General features: G+C 47.8%; 1 protein-coding gene across 3 annotated transcripts in view; it reads left to right on the forward strand.

Moving 5' to 3' along the window:
* The window catches only part of Map3k4 (mitogen-activated protein kinase kinase kinase 4), an 89,465-nt gene that overhangs the window by 44,192 nt on the left and 18,144 nt on the right, over nucleotides 1-27,129 (forward strand). For all 3 annotated transcript variants that reach the window (XM_021221175.2, XM_021221176.2, XM_029532978.1), the window contains exons 3-15: nucleotides 1,829-3,183; nucleotides 11,043-11,285; nucleotides 14,182-14,328; nucleotides 15,069-15,226; nucleotides 17,855-17,971; nucleotides 19,047-19,146; nucleotides 19,234-19,317; nucleotides 20,671-20,937; nucleotides 21,715-21,864; nucleotides 23,954-24,115; nucleotides 24,583-24,716; nucleotides 25,563-25,641; nucleotides 26,301-26,367. In XM_021221175.2, the coding sequence (XP_021076834.1) occupies nucleotides 1,829-3,183; nucleotides 11,043-11,285; nucleotides 14,182-14,328; nucleotides 15,069-15,226; nucleotides 17,855-17,971; nucleotides 19,047-19,146; nucleotides 19,234-19,317; nucleotides 20,671-20,937; nucleotides 21,715-21,864; nucleotides 23,954-24,115; nucleotides 24,583-24,716; nucleotides 25,563-25,641; nucleotides 26,301-26,367 (3,063 nt within the window). The remainder of the gene's footprint in view (nucleotides 1-1,828; nucleotides 3,184-11,042; nucleotides 11,286-14,181; nucleotides 14,329-15,068; nucleotides 15,227-17,854; nucleotides 17,972-19,046; nucleotides 19,147-19,233; nucleotides 19,318-20,670; nucleotides 20,938-21,714; nucleotides 21,865-23,953; nucleotides 24,116-24,582; nucleotides 24,717-25,562; nucleotides 25,642-26,300; nucleotides 26,368-27,129) is intronic.

The raw sequence follows: 27,129 nt of genomic DNA on the forward strand, positions 1-27,129 counted from the left end.
CCCTCTGCTCTCACCCTGAGCTGGGGATACAGCCGCCAGCTGCCATGGCCCAGCATCTTATGTGGATGCTAGGGACCTGCGCTCAAGTCCTCAAGCCTGTGCAACAGATGTTTGCCAGCTGCACCATCGTCCTAGCCGAGCCATCTCCCCAGCTCAAGGTTTTCTTTTTAAATCTTAAGTCCTGCTAACAAAATTGTTTTTGTTTCATAATTTTTCTTTTCTCTAACCTGAAAGTGTTTATCAGGATGTACATACTAGCTAATATACAGCTCTCCCTGGTCCTCGGCGCCTCTTTTCCATGCCTTTCCTCAGTGCTAGAATCCATGGACTCTTCAGTGTTTGGGATCCTCTGTATTTCGCGATAGCTAGCCCCACATAGTTGTGTCAAAGGTGTCTCAGATTAGTGTTCTGGTCACTCACAATACAGGGTCCATCTCCAGTACCACATACAGTACATTCAGTGGTCTCTGTCTTTTGGTAACAAAGTTGGGTATGAATTGATAGCCTGAAAAATAAAGTTTTATGGAGAAAATCTTGGAAATACATGTCCTTTCTGTCCTACCTGTCCTTTAGCTTGGCTGGCTAGTGCTGTTAAAATGTAAACAGAAAGGCAGAGGTGTGACATCATCGGATCAGTGGAACCTTTGTGCTGGCATGAAGGAAGTGTGTGAGACTTTCTGTCTGCATTGACTTTGAATGACTCTGAGCTGATATGGCAGACCAGTGAATTATAATGAATTGGTCTGTCTGTCTTCAGTCCTGTTCTCCTTCATTTTCAAATGTTAGTGCTCATTCGTCTGTGACAGAAGAGCAAGAGATGAAATCTGCCGTTTTGCTCATCACTGTCTTCTGCTTTGTGTGAAATAATCTTGCAGGGGCCTTAACCATTCCTGAAGTTTTGCATGTGTGCATTGTGCATGGGTGTTTGCATGTGTGCCGGCACATTTTTGTGTTTAGATGTGTGTTCATGCATGTGTCAGTGCATGTGGAGGGCAAAGGTCAACCCTGGGTTCTTCCTTCATCGTTCTGCAGTTCCTTTGTTGCAGCAGGGTCTCTTGCTAAACCTGAAGCTCATGAATTCAGTGGTACTCCCTGGCCACTGGTTTCAGAGACCACCCTGCTGCCACCACCAGGCAGCACTGGCTTACAGGCAGCCATCATGTCTACCTGACTTAGACCCGGGTGTTAGGGATCCAGTCCACTTGAGTGGCATTTGGATGTCACGCCATCTCATCCCATCAGGAAGAGTAGAGACCAGGGAGATTTAAACAACCTGCTTCTAATTGAATGTATTTCGTTAAGACAGAGGCAGGGATTGGCTGTTCTCTTGAACTCAGTTGCTGCCACATGTCTCATCCCATTCTTCAAGTTGAAGGTGGTTACATCAGATAAGGGGCTTAGGATAGTTTGTAGTGTCAAATTTGACAGTCCGTTGCTCATCGTCTGTAAGTATAAAAGAACACAAGGAGATGGGCGTGGTAGTGCATGCCTTTAGTCCCAGCACTCAGGTGGCAGAGGCAGGCAAATCTCTGAGCTTGAGGACAGCCTGGTCTACAGAGTGAGTTCCAGGACAGCCAGGGCTGCACAGAGAAACCCTGCCTCGGAAAAAAAAAAAAAAGAACACAAGAGTACTATAGCAAGAACAATGAAAACAGTCATTAAAACCTTACAAGGTGTTGTGCTGTGAGTATTTTCCAGTTTGATTTTATGGAATGTCTCTTGTCATGGTGATAGCCTGAGTGTTAATGCATTCCAGTATTTGGTTTACAGCAGTGACTAGCTTCATGTTTTAGAGTTTTATACTGTTCTGTTGTTTTCTTTTTAATAGAAAAAATGAACACACCGAGTCAGTCTCCACATAAAGATTTGGGGAAGGGAGTGGAGACCGTGGAAGAATACAGCTACAAGCAGGAGAAGAAGATTCGAGCAACTCTGAGAACAACGGAGCGAGACCATAAGAAAAATGCACAGTGCTCCTTCATGTTGGACTCGGTGGCTGGGTCTTTGCCAAAAAAATCGATTCCAGATGTGGATCTCAATAAGCCTTACCTCAGCCTTGGCTGTAGCAATGCCAAGCTGCCCGTCTCGATGCCCATGCCTATAGCCAGAACTGCACGGCAGACTTCCCGGACTGACTGCCCCGCAGATCGGTTAAAGTTCTTTGAAACACTGCGCCTTTTGCTAAAGCTTACCTCAGTCTCGAAGAAAAAGGACAGGGAGCAGAGGGGACAAGAAAACACGGCTGCTTTCTGGTTCAACCGATCGAACGAACTGATCTGGTTAGAGCTCCAGGCCTGGCACGCGGGCCGCACCATAAATGACCAGGACCTCTTTCTATACACAGCCCGCCAAGCCATCCCAGACATTATCAATGAAATCCTCACCTTCAAAGTTAATTATGGGAGCATTGCCTTCTCCAGAAATGGAGCCGGTTTCAACGGTCCCTCGGTAGAAGGTCAGTGCAGAACCCCTTACGGGGCAAACCGTGCGGGCTGCTCATCGTACCACGAGCACCTCCAGCGCCAGAGGGTCTCGTTTGAGCAGGTGAAGCGGATAATGGAGCTGCTGGAGTACATGGAGGCCCTCTATCCGTCCTTGCAGGCTCTGCAGAAGGACTATGAGCGGTATGCAGCGAAGGATTTTGAGGACAGAGTGCAGGCACTCTGCCTGTGGCTAAACATCACGAAAGACTTAAACCAGAAGCTGAGGATCATGGGCACTGTGCTGGGCATCAAGAACTTGTCAGACATTGGCTGGCCAGTGTTTGAAATCCCCTCCCCTCGGCCGTCCAAGGGCTACGAGCCAGAGGGCGAGGGCGAGGACACGGAGGTTGAGCTGAGGGAGCTGGAGAGTGGGACGGAGGAGAGTGATGAGGAGCCAACCCTCAATCCGAGGGTGCCAGAGCTCAGGCTGTCTACAGACATCTTGGACAGTCACTCCCAGGGCTCTGTCTCCAGGAAGCTGGAGAGGCTTGAGTCGGAGGAGGATTCCATAGGCTGGGGGACAGCGGACTGTGGCCCCGAAGCCAGCAGGCATTGTTTGACTTCTATCTATAGACCGTTCGTGGACAAAGCACTGAAGCAAATGGGGCTAAGAAAGTTAATTTTACGACTTCATAAACTAATGAATGGGTCCTTGCAAAGGGCTCGTGTAGCTCTGGTGAAGGATGACCGTCCAGTGGAGGTAGGTTGCAATAAGGGATGTCCCGTAGTGACACATCTCAAATCCCTCTTGCCGTGTAGTATTGATTGTGTGGACTTTAATATTCTTGGCATTTCAAGGCATAAATGGCAGGTATGAGTTGCATTTATAATTGCTGCCGTAAGTAAAAGTATTATGGTAAGGGGATCAAATTTAACAAATGAAGCACAAGGTAGTGTGTGAACGGAAGACAATTGTATAAATAAATACCAGTTGGGAAAGGACAAGCTAGGTGTAAAGTGAGGGGCAGGGCCTAGGTGACCACAGCTGCAGGTGAGTCAGTAATGTTAGTGTCTTACACAGGTGATAAGCCATTCATCCATCCATCCATCCATCCATCCATCCATCCATCCATCCATCCACCCACCCATTCACTCACTCACTCACCCACCCACCCATTTAGTCATCCTAGCCCTGAGGGACCTTGTGCATGTTAAGCAGGTCCTCCACCACTGAACTGGATCTTTAGCTCTTTGGATTCTTTGAAAAAGCTTGTCTTGGCTGGGATATGGCTGAGTGCTAAAGTGTTTGCCACACATGTGCAAGGCCCTGGGCTCACTTGTGATTTCTAGCGTGGCAAGACATCAAAAACGAAACACCAAAGAACCTCAAACAGAACTGGAAACAGTTAACCATGCCACTGAGTAGCAAGCCCAGTTTTGGTTACGGGATTTTAAAAAGATGCAAATTGTAAAGAAATGTAAAACTTAGCAGAGGAAAAGAACGCATACTATAGTCACAGCTGACATGTTTGGCGCAGACAGAATGTGAATGTTAGTAAATGAATCTTTGCGGAAGACTTTTTGGGAGGAGCATGTCCATTAGACAAAGTGTGTTGTAATTGGATTTTGACACTTCGGAAATCCAGAATACTGCTCAGGGTGGTAAAATTGGGAAGGGGAGTTTTGTGGGGGCTGACTTAGAGTCTGAAACACAGTGAGTAGGTTTTCTCTTCTGAGTTTTCATGTTCACATGACTGACAGCAGAAGTTCCCAATCCTGCGAAGTTCCTGGGTTAGTTGGTGATTTCCACTCTAGCCAATGTATGCACATACTTAGCATTTAAAAATGTTAAGCTTCAGTTTATTGTATAACATGGCTTGCTTTGGAGTCAAAGATGGTAGACAGTATTTCCATAAGGCAGAAGACCCCTGAGGAGAATCCAGGCCTGTCAGGCTTCGAGTCTGCATTCTTAGTCAGATAATGAACCTCAGAGGGCGTCAGGGACTTGGCAAATGGCAAATGGAGGCGTCTTGCCTTCTCACAGGAATCGCTGTACTGTGGTTTCACTGTGCAGCTCTCTCAGATAGACCTGTAGACGTAGAACAAGGATGTCTCTGCAGGGGCGGAATGCCATCAGGACCCTCTGGGAAGACTCGGTTGGCGTTCGTTGTTGGTTTTTGTGAAGTGTTAGGTTTGAGGTGATATGATTGGCAAAGGTGGTTAATGAGAACAACCTTCAACAGCTTTCCAAAAGCAGAATTAAGAGTTTTTCTGTTGGCTTCCTACAGTTCAAACTGGAGTCCTGCCGCAGAGACTAGCCACACTGGCAGGCGGGGAGGCCAGGGGTAACTTGGTGTGAAAGGGACAGTTTGTCTTCATTCAGGAGCACAGCATCTGCAAGCGGAGAGATGCATGCGTGCAAATACGCTGGACAGACATGTCTGACATTCAGACAGGAACTTCATCCGTTACTTCCCTCTTACACCACACTGTCTTGGCTTCAGGGGAGATTTCGCTAGCATTATAAGTCTGTCACATGGGCTTACATATGTTTCATGTGATACGTGGTGTGCAGTGCATACATGTGCTTGTGTGTATGTGCATTTGTGCATGCACACATACACATTCTCATCCTGGGTTTCTTTTCTCTTAGTCATATTACTGAGTATTTCAGGGAAAGAACCACAGTTGTTTTTTAAGGGCTCGAGGACAATTCTATTAGAGTTTCAAAGGAAAACTTCAAGGCTGAACAGCTGTGAGGCTCAGCAGCTGCCTGAAGAAGGAAAGAGGAGGCCACCGCTGGGGTCAAGCTGGCATGGAGGGCAGCGGAGCAGTGGAGAGAGGAGCCTCAGACAGAGAGAGGCCCAGAGTGTGAGGAGAGCAGGCTGAGAAGAGAGGGCAAGAGGGATGGGAAGGTTGCACTCTGCTGAGCAACCGGAAGCAGGTGGCCCGAGGGCTGCGTGCCACCCACAGCTGTGTGAGCAGCTGTCCAGAGCCTGGTTCTGAGGTCTGCTAGCCGGGCCCCATTTCCAGAGTCACCGACCTCACCACTGACTCCATCCTTTTGATCCCAGTCTTCTGTCTGGGAGAAGTGTGTAATAGTGCGTTCCTGTCTACCCACAGAGTTAACGAAGCCTCAACAGACCCTCATATATATGGTAAAATCTATGCATCAAATACAAACTCCTGTATTTTTAGGATTACTGTTAACGTTACTTTTTTTTCTCCCATCAAATCAAATGTGGGCTTTTGTTCGTTTTTAAAATGTCGTTTTATCTTTTTTTTTTTTTAAAGATTTTATTTATTTAATGTATGTAAGTACATTGTAGCTGTCTTCAGCCACACCAGATCTCATTACAGATGGTTGTGAGCCACCATGTGGGTGCTTGGGATTTGAACTCAGGACCTCTGGAAGAGCAGTCAGTGCTCTTAACCACTGAGCCATCTCTCTAGCCCCCTCATTTTATCTTTAATCTCTTCCTAATAATGGTATGTTTGGAGGCATTTGAGGCTTGGGAGTAAAATGTTCTTGGGATAACCCAGCCCCTCAAACAGTACCCAGGCCTGTGTGTTCCTGCATCACTATTGGAAGCCTCCAGATGGCTCGTGCAGCATGCAAGGCAGAGTGCATGGCTGTTATGCATTCTGCTTTTGCGGTTTCTGGCTGATCTCATTGAAGGGCTTTATAGAAAAGAAATAACATTTATTTGTGATATTTTGTTTTTTTCTCATATTTGACTTTATATCTTTATTTCTTATGATTAAATTACTTCTAAGCAGTGTTAGTCAATAATTTTTAGTAACCCTTTGGAAGCATGCTTTACAGAATACTTTCCTCCTAAAGCTTTATTATATTTATTGTTTAAAATAATTGCAAACTAGAAATAGTCTGTTATATTTACTTAATAACATGAGCAGCATCCATGTTAATGGCCTGTTTGAATTCAGTGATTGTCACTCCCTCGGGCTGCAGACTGGTCTCCCCAGGACACACCCAGATCCCATCGTCTGTGGTCTGAAAGAGTGTTATGTGAGAGACTCTCAGGTCATCACGTATTTAAGCCCGTGAGACAGACTCACAATGCCAGCAGCATTTCCCCTGAAGCCAGGACAGTATAATGTCAGACGGAAGAAATGGATGATGTTCCAGTCGTCCACCCTGTGTACCAAGAGCAGATCTGAGGTCTTTCTCGGTTATCTTCTGGTTCCCTTCTCCTTTGTGTGGAACCTGCTTGGACCTCAGGACCCTCTGATACCTCTCACCTTGCTCTGATCTAAGTTCCCACAGTCGAGTGTGTCTGATTACCATTTCCAAATAGCAGACTAGGCCCCCTGAACATGCACAATGCTCAGCCTCCAGTGCCTGCCCTTCTGCAGACGCTGCCTGTGAGCACCGCACCGTCCCTCTAGCCTGCCCACCAGGGACTGAGCATGGCTGCGGCTGGGTTACTGCTTCCAGGCTAACCTGTGGGTGTCTTCTGTGTGCACACGGGTCTGTAATTACCTGTCCATCCCCCTTTGACAGGAGCAGTGCCCTTGCTGTGGTGCTGGTGTGGCACCACCTCTTTGCCTGTATTGTAGCTTTTTTTTTCCTGGTGAGAGCCTCTCTAGTGTACACTCTTTTACCTGTGAGGGCTAAACCTGGAGCCACCACACGCTGTCAAGCATCTGCCTCTGCACTCAGCCTAGCCTAGTTAGCGCACTTTCTCAGGACTCCTCAGCGAGGCTGTGTGTATTTTAGTGTAGTATACAAGATACTAACACTACTTGACTGCCTTTGCCATATTATCACAAATACCAAGAAAGTGCTTGGTTACTGTCTCAATTAATTTCTTGCATTAGAAATTACATAATTAGCCGGGCGGTGGTGGCGCATGCCTTTAATCCCAGCACTTGGGAGGCAGAGGCAGGTGGATTTCTGAGTTCAAGGCCAGCCTGGTCTGCAGAGTGAGTTTGAGGACAGCCAGGGCTACACCGAGAAACCCTGTCTCGGAAAAACGGAAAAAAAAAAAAAAAAGAATTTACATAATTATGTTTAATGGCCAATAAAGTACTGTTTGTCTTTGAAGATTAAACACTATGCCAGTCTTTCCTGTGACATAGGAAACCCTGAAGAGGCTGTTTATTGTGGACATGGCATCAGAGACTAAGCTGCCACTTAGTCTTACCGGGTGCCAGACAGGGTCACTGTTCCAGTTTACCCCTGAGGAAACTGGCTTAGAGAGGAGTAACCTCCGAGTCACTGTGTTGTGGATTGTTGGGGGAGTCTGAGCTACCAGACTTAAAAATAGACCGGTGGTTTCTAGGCCAGGCTACGCATCAGCATTACCCAAAGAGCTTTAAAAACACACATACCTCTGCCCATCCTGGAGAGCAAATCTAGTGTGGAATGCAGGACCAATGGCTAGCACAGTGCAGGTCTGCGCCAGCCACCGGAGGCTCCAAGGAGGGCGTGGTAATTTTCCTGCTACCGTGAAGCTGCTGCAGCCAAGTTGTTTGTTCCAGTCATTGCCTGTCTGATTTCATAAGTAAAGTTACAAGAGCTCTGGTTTAATGACAGCCTCGGAAGCACACGCTTGCTCATTTGCCTAGAGGGTTTCTGTTTTAAAACAGATTTATGTGGGGGAAGCTATGCCACATGGTTTTGACAGCTGTGAGCCAGCTGAATCAGACCTGACAGTAAGATGGGAGTTGGAAGTCGCAGGGAACGCTTGGATCCCGTGGTGACAGCAGAGCAGCCGCACTGTTGGGAACAGGGCCACAGCAGAACAGGCACAGACTGAACAGTGGCTTGTGCCTGAGGAGGAGAAGGGTCAGGGGCGCACAGACTGCATGTACCAGCACCAGGACATGATGTCTGGCTAAGCTATGTCTGTCTTGGCTGTGCTGTGCTGCCTCCTAGAGATAACATTTTGTCTCCCATGCTTTTAATGATAACATGCCTATACATATGTATGCATAATACTGCCTTTTAACTTAGCGGTTAATATTTTAAATGGGAGGAGTTCCTCTGAAACTCTGCATTGGAGGTTTGTCTTGGAACACCAGGCCTCATTCCCATCCAGGACCTGCTTGCTGGCTGAAGCTGCAGCTGCAGCTGACCCGCAGTATAAGAGCTGTTCCCCCAGTCCCTCCCACATCCACCTATGTCTGCTGCCTGCTAGGCACCATAGGAATTTCAGTTTGTGATAGCATGCTCAAGCACAGTAACAAACCTGAGAACCAGAGACTCAATTGATAATAGGAGCTCAGGAGCTCAGGGGGGTCAGTTGTTTTCTGGTGCTGGTCGGGGAGCTAGAGAATCAGGGTGTTCACTGTTAACTTACTGGTCAAAAGTTGGTTTAGCATCACTGTAATGCAAATGCTGACCGAGTATTGGCAGATCCTAATTAACTGGAGGTAAAGGGTCTTCTCAGAACTGGATGATTACCAGGGAGCTCAGTGTGCAGTGGTGGATGCGACTGAGTAACCAAGCATGCATTATGAGAAACATGCTCCCCGAGGCAGCCACAGAAAAGCCCTAGAGGTGGGCATTCCAGCCTCCTCCCGAGGAGAGTGAGTCATTTGTCAGGGGTTGGCCTGTGCAGAACAGAGCGGGATGGTCACGGTCAGTGCGGCGTAAAGTCTTACCGGATCTTCATGGTTGGTGCGGTCAGTGTCTGCGTGGATGTTGGGCTTTGGGGCTAAGTGAGAAGGCATGGTCTTCACAGGGACTAGCGCAGCTCTGAGTGTCAACTGGAAGGGCCCGGCTTGGGTAAGACAAGCCCGAGACAAAGCTCTGTGGGTGAGATGTCAGGGTCAGGGGACGCTGTGGAAAACGAGTGTGTATGTCGGGAGCTAGGATGCGTGGAACGTAAACGCGCTAAGGAGGTAGATCCACAGAAACCGGGTATGGCAAGGTGACTGTGGAGACCGTATCTTGAGAGCCACACTATGCACTGGAAACAGGAGTAACCCAGGGACAGGGAGCCATCTTGAGGAGGGTAATTGACATGAATCGTGCATCCAGTCAGCAGCCAAAGTTGTTGGTAAGTCAGCTATTGAGCCCTTGAAGGTTGTGGCTGTGAACCTCTGACACAGGCCTGCACTAAGCCGCCTTTGCCTGCATCTGTTCCACAGCAAGAGGATGGGAGACAAATGGTTTCTTAGTGCCTTTTCTGAGGTTTGCTCTACTTAATCGGTATAAAGTAGGCAGTGAGTGAGTGAGTGTGAGTGTGTGTGTGTGTGTGAGTGAGTGTGAGTGTGTGTGTGTGTGTGTGTGTGTGTGTGTGTGTGTGTGTGTGAGAGAGAGAGAGAGAGAGAGAGAGAACAAGTGTGCATGTGTGAGTGTATGTTTGGTTTGTGTAGGTCCTCATACAGGCACATACCTCATACTAAGTTCCGATCCCCAGTCCAAATCTGGTTTTAAAATAAAGAAACAGCCTGAGGACTACTAGATGCTTTCAGAACCACATAGCTAATTAAATGACCCAAAGCCAGACTTTCTGACTTTTGAGCATTGATTCCCCCCCCACACACACACACACTGCCCAGTCATTGAGCTATGATATTTCTATGATGACAAAATGAACTCGAGGGATAGTGTGCGTGGCATGCTGTAGGGTGAAGGAGATCCTTAGAAAGGGATCATGGGTGTCTTGCTGTGTAGGAAAACCCCTAGAGGAGCAAGCAGCCTGCACCAGGGTCAGCACATGGAGACTTGCGAGGGCCAGAGGAATCTGTGTAGGAGCAGTGAGGAGAGATGAGGATGCTCCGGAGGTGGGAGCTAGGCAAGGGCAGGAGCTAGGCTAGGAGGTAGTTGGTAGATGGGGAGGTGGCCTCGAAAGGGTCGGGGGAGTTTGTGCCTGTAGCAAACATCGATTCCCCAAGGTGCTGGCCAAGGCTACAGTTTAGATGTCATCTGGAGAGTCCTCTGAGTGTGTCCAGATGTGATGGAGAACAGTAGAGAGTCCCCAAAGTGACCAAATGTGACCAGAGATGCCACAGATGCAGAATGAGCTATAATTGGAGATGCAGAAAGTTGAGGCTTTCAAACTTTAATGATCTTACCTAGAAAAAGGTCAGGGTTTTTAATGCTGCTGCGGCTGCTGCTGCTGCTGCTGCTGCTGGTGGTGGTGGTGGTGGTATCAGAGGCTTAAGTATGAGGGGAGAAAACTCCAGATCTCCTGCTTTCTGGGGAAAAGCTTAATAGTTTAAGTGGGGCAGCTGAAGGAGGAACGGCTAAGGATACTGAGGACTCCCAGGCAACATGAGGTGACAGGTGACTGAGGGCAGCTGTAGGGGTGGGGAGTGTGGGGAAGCTGTCTTCTGCAAAGTCAAGAAGTGTGACTCTGAGTGGATGCAAGGTTGGCTGAACTCTGATTATTATCTCACATAGAAGCTATAGGAGTTTTGTAATCTTTTTTTCTTGTAATTTTAGCAACTCCTTGGTTTCTCCATCCACAGTTGTAGATAGCACTGTGTGTAGCGGGCCACTGGAACTGGGGGCTCTGTGCACAAGTTGAGTTGATGGCCATCCTTTTCATTTTAGAACGAGACTTTTGTAGCTATGTCAGCAGGTTGTAGCAACACTTATAAGCCTGCGCACCGCTTTAATCCTGTCCTGAACTTTTGCCGCAGTTCTCTGACTTTCCAGGTCCCATGTGGGGCTCGGATTATGTGCAGTTGTCGAGAACGCCGCCTTCCTCAGAGCAGAAGTGCAGCGCTGTGTCCTGGGAAGAGCTGAGGGCCATGGACCTGCCATCCTTTGAGCCCGCCTTCCTGGTGCTCTGTCGGGTCCTGCTGAACGTGATCCATGAGTGCCTGAAGCTGCGGCTGGAGCAGAGGCCTGCTGGGGAGCCTTCCCTCCTGAGTATCAAACAGGTTTGTGTCTAACACTGCTCAGACAGGCTGTTGTGGCTCGTTACTACTGCCTTCCTTTTCACGATTTTCTCCCTTGGTTACTGCAAACAGTGATAAGAACATGTCTTAGTGTTTATTTTTACTACTCTTTACTTACTTACTTTACTTTACTTTATTTTTACTACTCTTTTAGGGGGCCAGGTTCTTTACCTGTAGTCCCTAAAGATAAGAATGTGTTTCAGCTTCTTTACCATTCACTTGTTGCTGAGGAGTATGAAAACAAGTGGTCACATGACCCTGTCAGCCTTCTCTGTGAGTCCTGATGACTGGCAACACAGTTCCCTTTTTAAAAAGTTACTTATTTTTGGTGATGCTAGAGATCAAAGCTGGGGCCTTGTACGTGCTGGATGGCAGGTGACATGTCACTCACTGAGCGTCATCTCCAATATTCAAGATTCATCCCTAAAGACAGTTGAAGGTCATTCTTTATCCTGTTGGAGGTGTGTGTAGGTAGGGAAATGTCTTAGAGTATGCCAGGAGAGGTTTTGGACTTCTTGCTTGCTTAAGATTCAACAGTAGGGTCCACCTTTCCTTCTGAGGTGTCAGTTTCAGGTGAGGTCTTCATTGCATGGGGCTATATTTCAGGAGCAGCCGTAGGGCAGCTGGAAGCAGTTTCGTTGAGCAGTGAATGCCGAGGGGCTCCTTTCAGGCTCTGCTGATAACATGTCGGCATGAACTGTATACAGTAAAGCCATTCCGAGCCTCACTCCGCCTGCTGGAGCATGAAGGGCCACGTAACTCTGTGCATCCCAGGTCAGTCAGCACAGCTGAAGATCGACAGGTGAATCAGGTCACACAGCAGGTCCACATGGGACATGTGTTTGCTTGTCTGGTCAAGTGTAGACGGAGGTGACTAATGAGATCGTATGGGAGCAGGCTTGCTGTCACTTGCCACTGCAGTGACACTCTGTACCAGCAGGGCTGTTTCCACACTAGCCTCACTGCCTGCCTTCACACGGCTCACGTTTGTCTTCCTGGTTCACCTGGCCGCAGCTCTGCCTTGTTCTCTGTGCTGCAGTGGGTAGCTGAGCTTGCTAGTCAGATATATCTCCATTCCTCATCAGATGCAACACTGTGAGACAGGGTGGAGTCGACCTCACCAATGGGACTGTTGTACAGTTAAATAGTAGTTTACCTTAATGCACTTCAAACAGTGACCAACAGGACTAGGATTGTTGTAGTGTTTCAGAGAAAAAAGAGAATTGAAATTTTCAGTTACAAAAATTCAAGGGTCAGTAGTAAATACCTAAATGGCATTTAATATAGAAAAGTAGAGCCGGGCGGTGGTGGCGCACTCCTTCAATCCAAGCACTTGGGAGGCAGAGGCAGGCAGATTTCTGAGTTCAAGGCCAGCCTGGTCTACAGAGTGAGTTCCAGGACAGCCAGGGCTGTTATACAGAGAAACCCTGTCTCAAAAAAAAACAAAAAACAAAAAAAAAAAAAAAAGTAGGCGCAGACGCTTTTAGAAGATTTGGCTTGTAGCTATAGTTTTATATCAAGAATAATTATTTGAGAAACATTTAAGGGCTTTTATCTACAAAAACAATCTTATTTCTTGTCTTAGACAAATTGAAAAGCATAGAAAATGGCAGGAATTAGTCCCGCTCTCCCTGCGCTCACGATGAGCACAGAGCAGTCTCTCCATCCAGCTGTGTTTCCGGCACACACGCACTTCCTGTGCAGGTAGACAGGAGAGTGCGCTGGGGTTTGTAAGTGTATGTTCATGCACATGCAGGTCATTCTCCAAAGACTCTATCAGAGCAAGGCTTTAAATGGCTGCTGTGCTCCACAGTCGTCAGTGTATTCACACACGCGTGTGGGGGAGTGTAGGTGCATCCCCCATTCGTTCTAGGGTACAAGTGTAGTAGCAAGTGGTGAGTCAGAGCCACAGGCGTTATTTCCTAGCCCTGGCCTGGAACCGCACTTGTGGCTGCAGTCTTTGAAACGGAGTGCCACTGCGTAGGCCTGCCCTCCAGGGTGACTGTATAGGCCTGCCCTCCAGAGTGACTGTGTAAGCCTGCCCTCCAGGGTGACTGTGTAGGCCTGCCCTCCAGGGTGACTGTGTAGTCCTGCCCTCCAGGGTGACTGTAGGCCTGCCCTCCAGGGTGTCTGTGTAGGCCTGCCCTCCAGGGTGACTGTAGGTCTGCCCTCCAGGGTGACTGTNTAGGCCTGCCCTCCAGGGTGACTGTGTAGGCCTGCCCTCCAGGGTAACTGTGTAGGCCTGCCCTCCAGGCCCTGGCCTGGGGTTGGAGAGCACTGTATCTCAGATCTGATTGTGGGAGGGGCTTCTGGGGCTGCTTCATCTCTGCTCTCCTCCTCTGCACACCACCTGCCTGCCATACAGGAATACTGCAGGTTTTCCGTCCTTCTGTTTTCCTTGAGTTCTACCTAACTTCATCAGATTAAGATTAGGGTTTGCTTGGTTCACGACTTTTGGTAGTAGATGAAGCCACACACAGTAGGTAACTACATTGCATTACTCAGAAGCCACCATTTCCTGTGATCTGTTATTTAAATCTTGGTTTGGGTTAAAATTCCTATTTCATGAGATAATATTTCTCTTCTACCTCTTGTCTTATGTGCTGGTGAAAGTGGCCTTATTAAGTGAAATTCAGTTCCATATGAATGGATTTGCAGGGTGCACCTGGTGGAGCCGTGGCTGCTCCATGACATTTCACCATGTTACAGATGGCCGAACTGTTGCTCAGGACAAGCTTCTCACGAGTCAGAAACAATTTCAGGTTCCTCAGAGGCAGGTCCCTCTGGGCCTTCTGGGGCTAATTTGTGAGGACTGGCAGCCTGTGTGACCAGGACATTCGGGTGACGGCTGTGTCGATGGCATGTGCTCTTTTTGCAGCTAGTGCGAGAGTGTAAAGAGGTCCTAAAGGGTGGGCTCCTGATGAAACAGTATTACCAGTTCATGCTGCAGGAGGTTCTGGGCGAACTGGAGAAGACTGACTGCAACATGGATGCCTTTGAGGAGGACCTGCAGAAGATGCTGATGGTGAGGGGGGCAGAAGATGCTGATGGTGGAGGGGAGGGGGCAGAAGATGCTGATGGTGGAGGAGAGGGGGCAGAAGATGCTGATGGTGGGGGAGGGGGCAGAAGATGCTGATGGTAGGGGAGGGGCAGAAGATGCTTATGGTGGGGGGGGGCTTCCTTGGTCTATATGCTGTTAACCATCACACACTCCTAACTGAGAGAGGAGTCACAGTGGGGATTTAGGAATACTAAAGCTGTTGTAGCGCTTGTAGTGAAGATAGTCTCAATCTTAGATCACCTGGATATTCTGACCCTACTTTATAATAAGTCTAGAAAAATTCATGTCACAAACCGGGGCATCAGGAAGGGCTGGCAGGACGTGTGCTAACAGCTCTCTCCAGCTAAAGTAAGTAGCCAAACCAAATAAAACACTAGCATCCCAGAGGAGCCCTGTCCCTGTTCATGATGAAAGTTTTTATGTGCTTGCTTTTATTTTACACTATTATACTTTCCTATATTTTGTGATGATTTCAGTTACTCTACAAGAATCGGAAAGGTTTTGAATATGTTGTTGCTGAAGACTCACACAGTTGAAGAGTCCTCGTTTAGACAGCAGCAGGCTGTGGTGCGGTCTGGTTTCCCAGCATGCCATGCTTCGCACAGTCGCTCCTCTCACCCTTCTGGTTTATATTGTGTGTTAACAGGTCAAGTTATAAGTTGCTGGATTCTCTGAAACATGTCATTTTATGGTTTTGTTTTTAGGTGTATTTTGATTACATGAGAAGTTGGATCCAAATGCTACAGCAGTTACCTCAGGCTTCCCATAGCTTAAAAAACCTGCTAGAAGAGGAATGGAATTTCACCAAAGAAATAACCCATTATATCCGTGGCGGAGAAGCTCAGGCTGGAAAGCTTTTCTGGTAGGAACCTTGTGCTGGAACACCTTCTTCTCGACCCTCCCGGATCCCTCAACTCCCTCGTATACATACGAGTGTCAGGTAGTGCCTGTGTGAGCAGAGTTTCTCACCTGGGTGGATTTGCCCTCTAAGGGGCACCCACAGTGTTTGGAGAGATTCTATCTCATTGGAGGGGAGGGTGCTACTAACTCCCAGGCAGCAGAGGGCAGAGGGCTGGGACTCCATTGCAAGCACAGGGCAGCAAGAAATGGCCCGCTCCAAAGGTGGGGCTTGAGCCTGGGATATGTATGAGTCAGGAGACGCGAGTCCTGTGAGGGTGGAGTAGACTGGTGTACTTGAACTTGGTGGGATGCCCAGAACTGAGAGCGGTTTGGGAATGTCATGTGTCTCTTTATAAGCCTCTTACGTATGCTGAAGGCTTAGGAACGGAACTCGGGATGCTTGAGGAAGGAGCAGTCCCTGTCAACTTATTCCAGGGAAGTGAGCATCCCGTTGGATCAGGCCTGCGGAAGATGCTGGCAGGTTCCCGGAGTCCTGACCCTGATGCAGGATGAGGCCGGTCAGCCCAGCGCCCCGTGCTGCTGGGCTGCTGCTGCTGCTGCTGCTGCTCTTCCTCCTCCTCCTCCTCCTCCTCCTCCTCCTGGTTCTCCTGGTCCTCCTCCTCCTCCTGCTCCTTCCCCTCCTCCTCCTCCTCCCCCTCTTCCTCCTTCTCCTCCTCTCCCCTTTTCTGTGAGTTGTGTGTACTGGCCCAGTTGCTCATCCTTCCTGTGAGGTGCACACTGGCCCAGCTGAGTATGAGCTAACTGTGCTCCGGGACTTTGGCATTCTCTGTCCTCTCTTGGTGTCAGAATTTTGTGTCTACCATTTTTTGGTGTTTCAGAAGCCTCTGTCCACTTCCCTGCAGGGATCTCAGTTCTTAGGCTGCATCCTCATCTTAGTGGGCGGTGAGCTCACTGGCTTCCCAGCCCTTCAGGTTGCCGTCCAGGTGATGTCGCTTATGTTTCCTACCTCCAGCTTTAGAGACTCCCACCTCGTGTCAGCCTGTGTCCTGTTGTTCAGGTGAACTGTGACCTCACTTCCTTCAGTTGCTGTTTGTGTCTTTGTCTCTACGTGTCTTCCAAATTCCCAAAGCAATCTCTGGACTTTGCCTTTATGTCCCTGGTTCCGAGAACAGCGCCGAGGGCTTAACTGCAGCCCTCCCTGGACTGCCACCCCTGGCCTAGCTCAGGGTGGAACCAGCCCAACTCTTCCATGGTCCCACTCCTAAGCTTTGCTTTCAGCCCCACCCCCACCCCACCCCTGCCTCCCCGATGGATCCTGCACTCTCAGCACCAGCTACACACTGCTCATGTCACCCAGTCTGTCAGACTGTCTCCTTGTTCCTTGTGAGCACTCGGCAGCTCGGGCATCAAGGCTTCGTGCTGTCGGCCACACCGTGTAGCCCCAGCAGCCCCGTTTGTGCTCATGGGCTGGGCACATGGCGCCTGCCGCCCCAGGTGGACCACATTCCCCCACTTCCTGCAGCCCTTTGTCCAAGTGTTACCTTACTGTTGCATTTAGAGGTTCCCACTCACAAGTACTTCAGATCCATTCTTGTTTCTTTCCATGTAAAAGGGTTTTGTCCACTGTGCTCACTGTAGCTTCTGCAGAACAGAAGCCGGGCTTTTAAATAAATGCGTCTCAGTCATTATATGATATTCTGAAAGCCCTTTTCTGACCAAGTCTCCTTTCCATTCAGATATTTTTAAAGCCACTTGCTTTGATGGTCATGCAATTTATATACATATATATATATATATATATATATATATATATATATATATAACTAATTTATATTCAATCCAAGCCCTCCAGAGCTCAGCCTCTGCTTCTGAGTCTCTTGTTAGGTGTTGCAGCCTTTTAAGCACCTCTGTGTTTCCTTTTCCAGACAAGCCTTGTGCTTGACGCGGTTTCACACCTTCATCAAGTTCCTTGTCCTTCCTAGACTCCCCTCCCCTCCCCTCCCCTTTGGATAATCCTGCTAACGCTCAGCCTTTGCTTGGGGGTGGGGTGGGAGGAGCTCTCTGTCCAGAGGCAGAGGTTTGGTCTTCCCATCTGCTGTCAGCCCTGCCCTGTTTCTTTTCCGTCTGATGACGGGCGCGTACTCACTCATCAGTGCTTTCCCTTGAACATCATGGAGGTCAGTAGTGCTAGTGAAGGGTTGCCACCATGATTCACCCTGTTCTACATGCTTGGGTGTGCAGTAACACTAGTGTGTAGGCTGTCTGATCACTGAGAAAGCTCAGGTGTAGAGAGTTGGTCTTCACCGGCTGTAAGAGATGACCTGGACAGAAAGGTTAGAAACAGCTCTGCTTCAGTTTCTGTTGCTTTTTCCATTGCATCATTTGGTTTGTCGGAGGCATTTTATGCCATCTTGAACATTTAAGCAATACTTTCTGTAATCAGTGGCTCCTACACACAACTTACCACCAGGTTTATAGTCAGTGCTGTGGACCAGAACAAAGGTGGGCTAGGCTATCGTCCAAGAGTTCTGTGTTTTCTCCTCAGTCGTGTGCTAAAAGAAAACTTCCATTGGTCTGTGACTGTTACAGCAACAGCTGATTCTCCTTCTGCTTTGCCATTTGTCCCCAGTGACATCGCAGGGATGCTGCTGAAATCCACAGGGAGTTTTCTGGAATCCGGCCTGCAGGAGAGCTGTGCTGAGCTGTGGACCAGCACCGATGACAATGGTGCTGCTGATGAGCTAAGGTTGGCATCACAGCAGCTTTCTGCCATTTTTTACCTCTGGATTCTGGACGGTGATAGACAGGGATTGTCGGTGGGTCTTCTGGTTATGGCTTTATGTGAGAACTTCTTCACAGGCCAATAGTCTTTAACATGATTAAAACAGTGGATGATAGCTGAATATGGCTGTAACCATACCGTGCCTGTGTTTCCTGGAGTAGCTTTAAGTGCTGCATTTTTGTTCTTCAAATCCCTGTAGCAGCTTATGCTGCCTTTTAATGCCATTTGGCACATTTCTGTTGTTTACACTTGACAAATCCCTTCTGCTGAACATTAGGGTAAATACATGAGCCATGCCTCATCTGCTGAATTCTCTCCAGGGTCATGCTGGTTCCTGGTACTGAACCACTGAAACTGTATTCCCTGCTTCCCTCTCTTCCTCTCTTTGTCTGTCTGTCTGTCTGTCTGTCTGTCTGTCTTTCTCTCTCTCTCTGTATATGTGTACCTGGGTGTGTATGGGGCAGGAGTGGACCCTGTAGCTTTAAGTTGTCACTGAAATGTCACCAAGAGAATCGCAGAGTAGAAGCAGTGCACTAGGCACCAGCACTTCGGATGCCCCACTTACCTGCCAGAGATGGATCTCCAAGTTCTCTCTGTGGAAGGGCATGGGTGCTCCACTAGACCTACTTCGTGGTATCCTACCCCTGTGCTCAACTGTGGTGACAGCACTGTGTCACCCAAGTCAGCATGCGCCTCAGGATGGTATTAGGGTCACCAAATAGTCACCAAATGGTTTAAATTTCTTTTCAGTTATTATGAGCTTTTAAACTCTTAAGAATATGCCATCATAATGTGTAGATAATTAAACAGACTGTTACTTGAGTGGTATTTGATGTCCCCTACATACTCAGGTACTTACTACAACAGTCTGAGGATCAGTTGGCTGCGTATGGCCACATTCTCAGTAACTTCTTGTCCCCCTGATGAAGTCCAAGGGCTCTGTTTGCGCTGTGCTTTGAGATTGACTACCTGTCTGTTACTCGATGCTCTTGTCCCCGAGGGCCCCCAGTGTGAACTAACTGAACTTCGCCCCCGGCAGGAGATCTGTCATCGAGATCAGCCGAGCACTCAAGGAGCTCTTCCACGAAGCTAGGGAAAGGGCCTCCAAGGCCTTGGGCTTTGCTAAAATGCTGAGGAAGGTGAGTCCGCTACCTGAGCGCCGCTACCCTCCTCCCAGGTTCTGTCATAAAGCTGATGCTAAGGAAGTTTCCGTTCTGTGATCCTAGGACCTAGAAATAGCAGCAGAATTCGTGCTGTCTGCATCAGCCCGAGAGCTCCTGGATGTTCTGAAAGCAAAGCAGTATGTTAAGGTGAAGCCCGTGCCGTCCTCGGAGTCCTTCGTCTCAGCTGCATTCCAATGAGGCTACTGGTTCATAGCATTCATAGTTAATATTCTGGGCTCTGGAGGCTGCACACTGACCCTACCGGTTCACAGAAACACACACTTCCTCATACTTAACTTTCTTACAAATGCAGACAAAGACTCAACCTCACTGTATACTGTTATTAACTTAGTTATGTGTTTTAAATATGTAAGTGCGTATTTAAAACAGTGACTGTAATTATGACTATGAACGGGATTGCTGACTTTTGGTTTTAGTGTCTCCACTCAGGCCCTCCTCAGTCCACTGTGTGAATCTTTGGTGACAGTCATCCTGGTCACCGTCATAGTTACTTCTCTCTGGATCTCTGTTCTCTTCAAGTTGTTCGAGATTAATCACTTTGGGACCTGCATATGACATGTCATTGGCAATCGTATGCCAGACCCCGAAGCAACCTGGGGAGGAGAGGGTTTACTTCCTTTACACTTCCATATCGTTGTTCATCATAGAAGGAAGCCAGGGCAGGAACTCACACAGGGCAGAACCCTAGAGACAGGAGCTGATGCAGAGGCCATGCAAAGGTGCTGCTTACAGGCTTGCTCCCCATGGCTTGCCTTCTTATAGAACCCAGGACCACCAGCCCAGGGATAGCAAGACACACAATGGGCTGGTCCCTCCCTCACCTATCACTAATCAATAAAATGCCTTCCAGGCTTGCCTACAGCCTGATCTTATGGAGGCATATACTCAGTTGAGGTTCCCTCCTCTTCAGTGACTCTGGCCTAAGTCAAGGTGATATCAAACTGTTTAGCACATTGGGGATGTGTGACATAGGGGTGGCTGCTGTGCGGCCTGCATGCCTGCACCTCTGTCATGGCATCGTATTCCATGTTAAAGTGACCCCACCTCCACGAGCAGACCAACAGTAGCATTAACAGGTTGTCCCAGGCACACACACCCGTGAAGAACCAGCTGTTGCATGTGGGACAGTGACGCAGTGCCCTGTGCTTAGAGAACATTCAATGCTACGAGGACATTCAATGCTACTTCAGTACTCCTCCCAGCCCCTCTTCCTCCTCCAGCCTCACTCAGCTGAGCCACTTAGAGTTCAGCTTGTTGTTGGAACTAATACCTCCTCCCTCACACTCCTCTTCTTCCTTGAACCTGCTTGTCTATCCACTCCTGCCCTGAAACCCCTAGGCTGGCCCTGAATTCACTGGCTAGCCCAGGTTGGCCTCCAGCTCATGCCTTGCTAGTGCTAGGAATACAGTCATGCCCCTGCGCCCTGGCTGCTTTTGACGGCACATTTCCTCCATTAAGAATGTGTTGTTCCCTTTCCAGGTACAGATTCCCGGCTTAGAGAATTTGCACGTGTTTGTCCCTGACAGCCTCGCTGAGGAGAAGAGAATTATTTTGCAGCTACTCAATGCTGCCACAGGAAAGGACTGCTCCAAGGATCCAGACGATGTCTTCATGGATGCCTTCCTGCTCCTGACCAAGCATGGGGACCGAGCCCGTGACTCAGAAGATGGCTGGGGCACATGGGAAGCTCGGGCTGTCAAAATTGTGCCTCAGGTGGAGACTGTGGACACCCTGAGAAGCATGCAGGTGGGTGGGCCTCCCACCATCAGCCGAGATGGTCGGAATGCGTATGGGAAACGCTCTGGCAGCTTACGAACATCACCCTCACTGATCTGAAGAGTATGTTCCTAAAAATAGTCCTGTATGGGGCAGTAAAGCAGGTGTTCACACAAATCTGGAGTTCTGCTGGGCCAGCCACTGTCTCCTCCTCCCCACCCACCTGTTCTTTCTCTTGTGCTCTCAGTCAGACATGCCCCCTCACTTGTTTAAGTCAGGAGTGTGGCAGCGGATGTAAACCTGTCCTCCCACCTCTTTGGCTAATCACCAGCGTGGCAGCCAGACGTGCTCAGCAAACGATCTGCCTGGTGTTCTTGGGCACTGCCACAGCTCAGGCACCGTTGCCTTTCCTGGACAGTTGTTATCTGGGTTTCCCCTCCTTCCCTCCTCCAGTCCTCCAGTTAGGACTGTGGCTTGTTTGAAAGTTGGCATGGCAACAGGCAGGCCTCTCTCTCCCAAATACTGCAGTAACTCCGTCTCTCAGCCATTCACACCAGGGCGCTCACCTCATCCCTGACTATCTTTGCGGGCTGCTCCGACACTCCATCCGTGTGTGGCCATGCCCTTTCCCAGTAGAGTGGGACTCTTCTTCCCTTGGCTGGAGAGCCAGCTTGCTGCCCTGGCCTGCGGGAGGTGATCCTAGCCAGGTGACCAGCTGTTGCATGGGAGACTGGAGGGTGGTGCTGTTTGGGGGTAGGAAAGCCGTCATGGCTCTGTTGAATACCTTGGATTTGGTCTTCCTTCCAGGTGGACAACCTTCTGCTGGTTGTCATGGAGTCTGCTCACCTCGTACTTCAGAGAAAAGCTTTCCAGCAGTCCATTGAGGGGCTGGTGACTGTACGCCATGAGCAGACATCCAGCCAGCCGGTCATCGCCAAAGGTTTACAGCAGCTCAAGGTACTGACCACGCCATCCTTGCCTCCGGATGGAAAGCTCTGGAAATGTCACATAGCCTGAAATGATGTCTTTAGAGGGGTGTGAGTGCCCCCAGTTCTTCCTAGTGTATACTTGTGCACATGTGTGAATGGAACATTCCCCTGGTGTTTCCTGAAACTGTAGAACTGTGAAGGGTGGAAAGTGAGCCAGTCGGTGACTGTGTGGGTCTCGTGGCTGGTTGTTTACCAGAGTTGAGGTTGGGATCTAGGTCCCTTCTTCTGGTAAGTCTCTTTCACCCTTAGTGGTTTTCAGTATTTGCTACAGGTATTCTTTATCCACACTCAAAAAGCGTTTATCCTACTGTTCAGTATGTGATGCAGCCAATATAACTGTAACAGGAAGAACCAGCGTGGGCAGGCATGAGGGCCTCCCAGTCCGCAGCAGCCATGGCTTTGCATCTTTCCGTTCTTCTCTGGTTCAGACTTGTGTGTCTGGTGCTGTCTCTGTGGTCCTGCTTTTCCCTGCCCTTTCCAGCAGCCATCACTCAAGCCTTCTTAGCTACAGAGCTTCGGCTTCTTAGAGACTCCCCAGAAGCACAAGTCATGCAGTGAGCTTGTGGTTTTCTTCTGCCAATCCAACTTATTCTATTCATTATTGAATCTCTCATAAACCGCTGTCCCGCCCTAATACCAGGGCAAGGGACTATTGTCCTTTGGTTCAAGCCAGGGACTCTGGAGAGTGCAAGTTGTTGTATGATGTTGATTTTAATTGAGTTTGAAGGATCCTGGCTTCAAGGGCACAAACTCACTCACCAAGAGGTCAGCACCTCCTAGTGGCATCTGGGAATTGCATTCTGGTATCATAGCTCAGGCGAGTTTCAGAACAGGAAGAATGGGGACTAACAAAAGAAGCTCTCAGCATTGATGTCCATGGATCAAGGCTATGAGTCTGTTGACCAAGACTCACAATCTGGTTTGATGTATGTGTCAGAAAGAGGGGAGTATTATAGAATCTAGAGCTGGCAAAATAAGATCAGCACAGACTGCTTTGTTGAGGAATATCTAATTTTATTTACTGAGCTTTGGGAGTTTAGAAGATTTTTGAAGAATACTTTGCAATGAAATGTGAGTGATACATTCCCATTGTACAAGGGTGTGAGATATGGGTTGGAAGCGGTGAGTGTGGAGGATGTGAGAGACAGGTGGGAAGGGGTTAGTGTGAAGGGAGTGAGATGGGTGGGAAGGGGTTAGTGTGGAGGGAGTGAGAGACAGGTGGGAAGGGGTGAATGTGGAGGGAGTGAGAGACAGGTGGGAAGGGGTGAATGTGGAGAGAGTGAGAGACAGGTGGGAAGGGGTTAGTGTGGAGCTATCCTGATTTTGTCATAGAAGCACTGAGAGCTTAAATTAAGATGTGTTCCTCAGCCTTTACTCTGTTGACATTGGGGACAGTGTTTCTTTGTTGTATGGGGTGGTGAGGTGTCTCCTGTTACATGGGGTGTATTCTGTTGTATGGGATAGTGGTGGGGTGTACCCTGTTTTATGAGGGGTGGTGGGATATCTCCTGTTGTATAGGGTAGTAGTGGGGTGTATCCTATTATATGTGGTAGTGATGGGCTGTCTCCTGTTATATGGGGTGGTAGTGGGTTGTCTCTTGTTATAGGGCATAGTGGTGAGGTATATCCTGTTATAAGGGGTGGTAGTGGGCTATTTCCTGTTATATGGGGGGGGGGTGGAGTGTTTCTTGCTATATGGGGTGATAGGGTGTCTCCTCTTGTTTGGGATTGTAAGGGGATGCCTCTTGTGTATTGTGGGATATTTGGCAGCATCCTTGGCCTCCACCCACCAGGTGGCAGTAGACCTTTTCTCCTCCATTGATCTCTAGTTGCTCAGAAGTGCTAGCGACATCAACACCTATTCAAAGAACAGAATGTAGTTACATGCAGCAGGCACTTCCTATGGATTGTTTCCACTTGGTGTTTGTAAGATGTTAAAGACAGAGAATAGTGGAAATGGGATGTCTCTGACCTGGTTTGATAAAAGTGTCTCGGTGGTGTCTGTCTGTATGTGGCTTGTCTCTCTTGGGCTAATGATCATGGTCTGGGCCTCTTCAGAACGATGCACTCGAGCTATGCAACAGAATCAGTGATGCCATCGACCGTGTGGACCACATGTTCACCCTGGAGTTCGATGCTGAGGTTGAGGAGTCTGAGTCGGCCACGCTGCAGCAGTACTACCGAGAAGCCATGATTCAGGGCTACAACTTTGGGTTTGAGGTAGGAACCACATGCGAGCGACCACCACACAGCCAGAAATGGCTTTGTGGGTGACGAGAAGCATTGTGGAGTCTAGGCGACAAGCCTTATTTTAAATATAGCCACTGTGTAGTTGGGAATGTCACCTCATACTGCTGTGGAGTCTCCAAAGGGTCAGTTTTCGTTTAAAATTCAGATAGTTGCCCAGATTTTATTTCCCACTCACAGCTATCTTTCTACTGTATCTTAAAACTTTAAGAGCTGTTTAATATCATAAAAGTACATTCCTAATTTAAAAATGAATAAAGTATTTACTGAGCTATATTTTGTGACTATAATCTATGACTATAATTCATAGTACACATCCTAATTAGATTTTGCTGTTCAGTTTTAGGAAAAGACATTTTAGTCAGATACAGTGTTATTGTCTGTAGCTATTGCCAGAACGGTTTTGTTAATTTTGATATATATATGAAATCTTCTTACAGTATCATAAAGAAGTTGTTCGTTTGATGTCTGGGGAATTCAGACAGAAGATAGGAGACAAATATATAAGCTTTGCCCAGAAGTGGATGAATTACGTGCTGACCAAATGCGAGAGCGGCAGAGGCACAAGACCCAGGTAATAGAAGCTGGCACTCTGGTCCTTACATGGGCACATGGGGCTGCTTGGGCCTTGTTTCTGGGTGCCATGTGAAACATCCCTTCCAGCCCAGTGTCAGTCAGCACTTTCCAAATGGATGTATGTATTCGTGACACCTGGACCTAATCCTTGGAGGAAAGATAATCTGTAATGTGTCCAAAACGGCATGCCCCCTAAGAAGGATCCATTAGGGAAATGTGCAGATTGCCCCTGTAGCATGAAGTTGTCACTAAAGTGTGAGAGTGTATGAGTGAAGACTGGCCAGGCGTTCTGTAATCCAGATAAGCAGACACGGAGCACTTGGAAGTCACTTTCCGAGTCAGAACAATGCAGACTAACTGCACGTTAAATAGAAATCTGGAGCCCTGTGTGACCAGTCACAGATGATACCTGTGCCCCACTAAATTCCCTCATGCTTCTTTTTGGTGTTAGAATTGACTTTAAAAAAACCATCCTGTCCTTTAAAAATAAGGTCACTGTAAGCTCATTTTGCTCAGATGTTTATACAACCACCACCTCCCCCCACCCCCAAGAAACACCAAGAATTTGTAACATGTAATTTACATATCACATGGAGGTGCTTGCATCTTTGCTTATGAGCGAGTGTCACTGTTTCATGTCTGGGAAGTTGCTTGTGTTTATGAAATTAGAATTCATAATAGATTAATTAGAAGGCATTTAACTCCTGTACAACTTATGCTGGTATCTTTGTCTCTTTAATAGTATAGTAAATTTCCAATTACTTTTATGCTAATGTTAGTGTCCTGTAACTCCTGCAGTATTTCCCCAGCTATTATGTGATTGTTGAAAGTTTTCATATTACAGATGGGCCACCCAAGGATTTGATTTCCTACAAGCCATTGAACCTGCCTTTATTTCAGCTTTACCAGAAGACGACTTCTTGGTATGACATACTCTAAGTGCTTTTTTAGTTAGAGAAGAACTGAGTTGGTCAGTCACTCTCTCTCCTGGACAGTATAATATTTATGGAGTCCTGGTTCCTCAGGACTTAGACTGTGAGGATGACGGCCCATTAAAATGCAGAGTTTTTAAATGCAGGCCAGGTTTTCAGTGTTCCCTTACTGTAGCCGTGTGCAGCTGGCTATCTGGTGTTCTCTTGGCCCTTACACTTCTGACATAGATGCTAGCTCAGGCTGCCCTTTAGGAGCTAACAGAGGACAAAATTGTTTCCCCTCAGTGTCCTCTGTCAGTCAAGGCCACTGGCTGCCCCCATTCTCAGTAGTGGCTCTAGTTGGTGATGTCGTACAGGTTTCAATTCCCTCCTGTTGCCTTCTGGTCATGGAGACACAACTTTACTTGTAGACGTCATTATTTTATGGGAATAGTCTGCTACGTTGCTTTTATTTATGAAAATAGAATTCATAATACATTACTAAGTGATATTTAACTTGCATCCAGTTTATGCTTGTATCTTTTGTCTTTTAAACTAAAAATATTTATTTAATGTCAAATGTTGCTTTCAAATACTGAGTCTAGTGTGCTGAGTATATAATTAAGAATTTACTTTCTTTTACCATCTTCCAATTTTTCTTTGATTTGTAGAGTTTGCAAGCCCTGATGAATGAGTGCATTGGGCACGTCATAGGAAAGCCACACAGCCCTGTCACAGGTTTGTACCTTGGTGAGACCAGCACCAAGCTGGTTTTGATGAGCCAATTGCATACAAGGTAGTTTTTTTTTTGTTTTTTTTGTTTTTTTTCAGAGTGTTCAGAAAGTGACAGAGATGAGGTTTGTGCAGGAAATTCCATGGTCATTATTCTACACCATATAGGGAGATTAAAATGACAACACAAGGTGCAGGTGTACATATACAGTTGAGCTGGTTTCTGTTTTCCTGGTGTTAACACTGCAGCCTGCTCTCCTTGTTAAAATTTTTGTGTATGGAGCAAATGGGGAGGGGTTCCTCTGGTCCTCACTTACCTCATGAAGAGGGAGGGGTCCCCCTGGTCCTCCCTTGTCTCATGAAGAGGGAGGGGTCCCCCTGGTCCTCCCTTGTCTCATAAAGTGGGTGTTTGTTTTTCCCATGCTTCTCCCACTTCTCTGCTCACTTTAGTAAATATTGACTTTGTCTCAGTTTTCAAAAAAACTGAAGTTCTTAGCTGGGCAGTGGTGATACATGCCTTTAATCCCAGCACTTGGAAGGCAGAGATAGGCAGATCTCTTAAATTCGAAGCCACCTTGGTCGACAGAGTGAATTCCAGGACAGCCTAAGCTACACAGAGAAAACCCTGTCTAGAAAAAAAAATGTTTTTTTTTTTTTTTCTAAGACAAACAGTATTTTATTTTCAAACAGTTTTGCGGTGTATGCTGAATCCTTAAAAAAGAAAATATTTATTCAGAAAGATGGTGTCACTCTTTTTTTTTTTTTTTT

This window comes from Mus pahari, chromosome 21, assembly GCF_900095145.1.
Source record: "Mus pahari chromosome 21, PAHARI_EIJ_v1.1, whole genome shotgun sequence".
Lineage (NCBI taxonomy): Eukaryota > Metazoa > Chordata > Mammalia > Rodentia > Muridae > Mus > Mus pahari.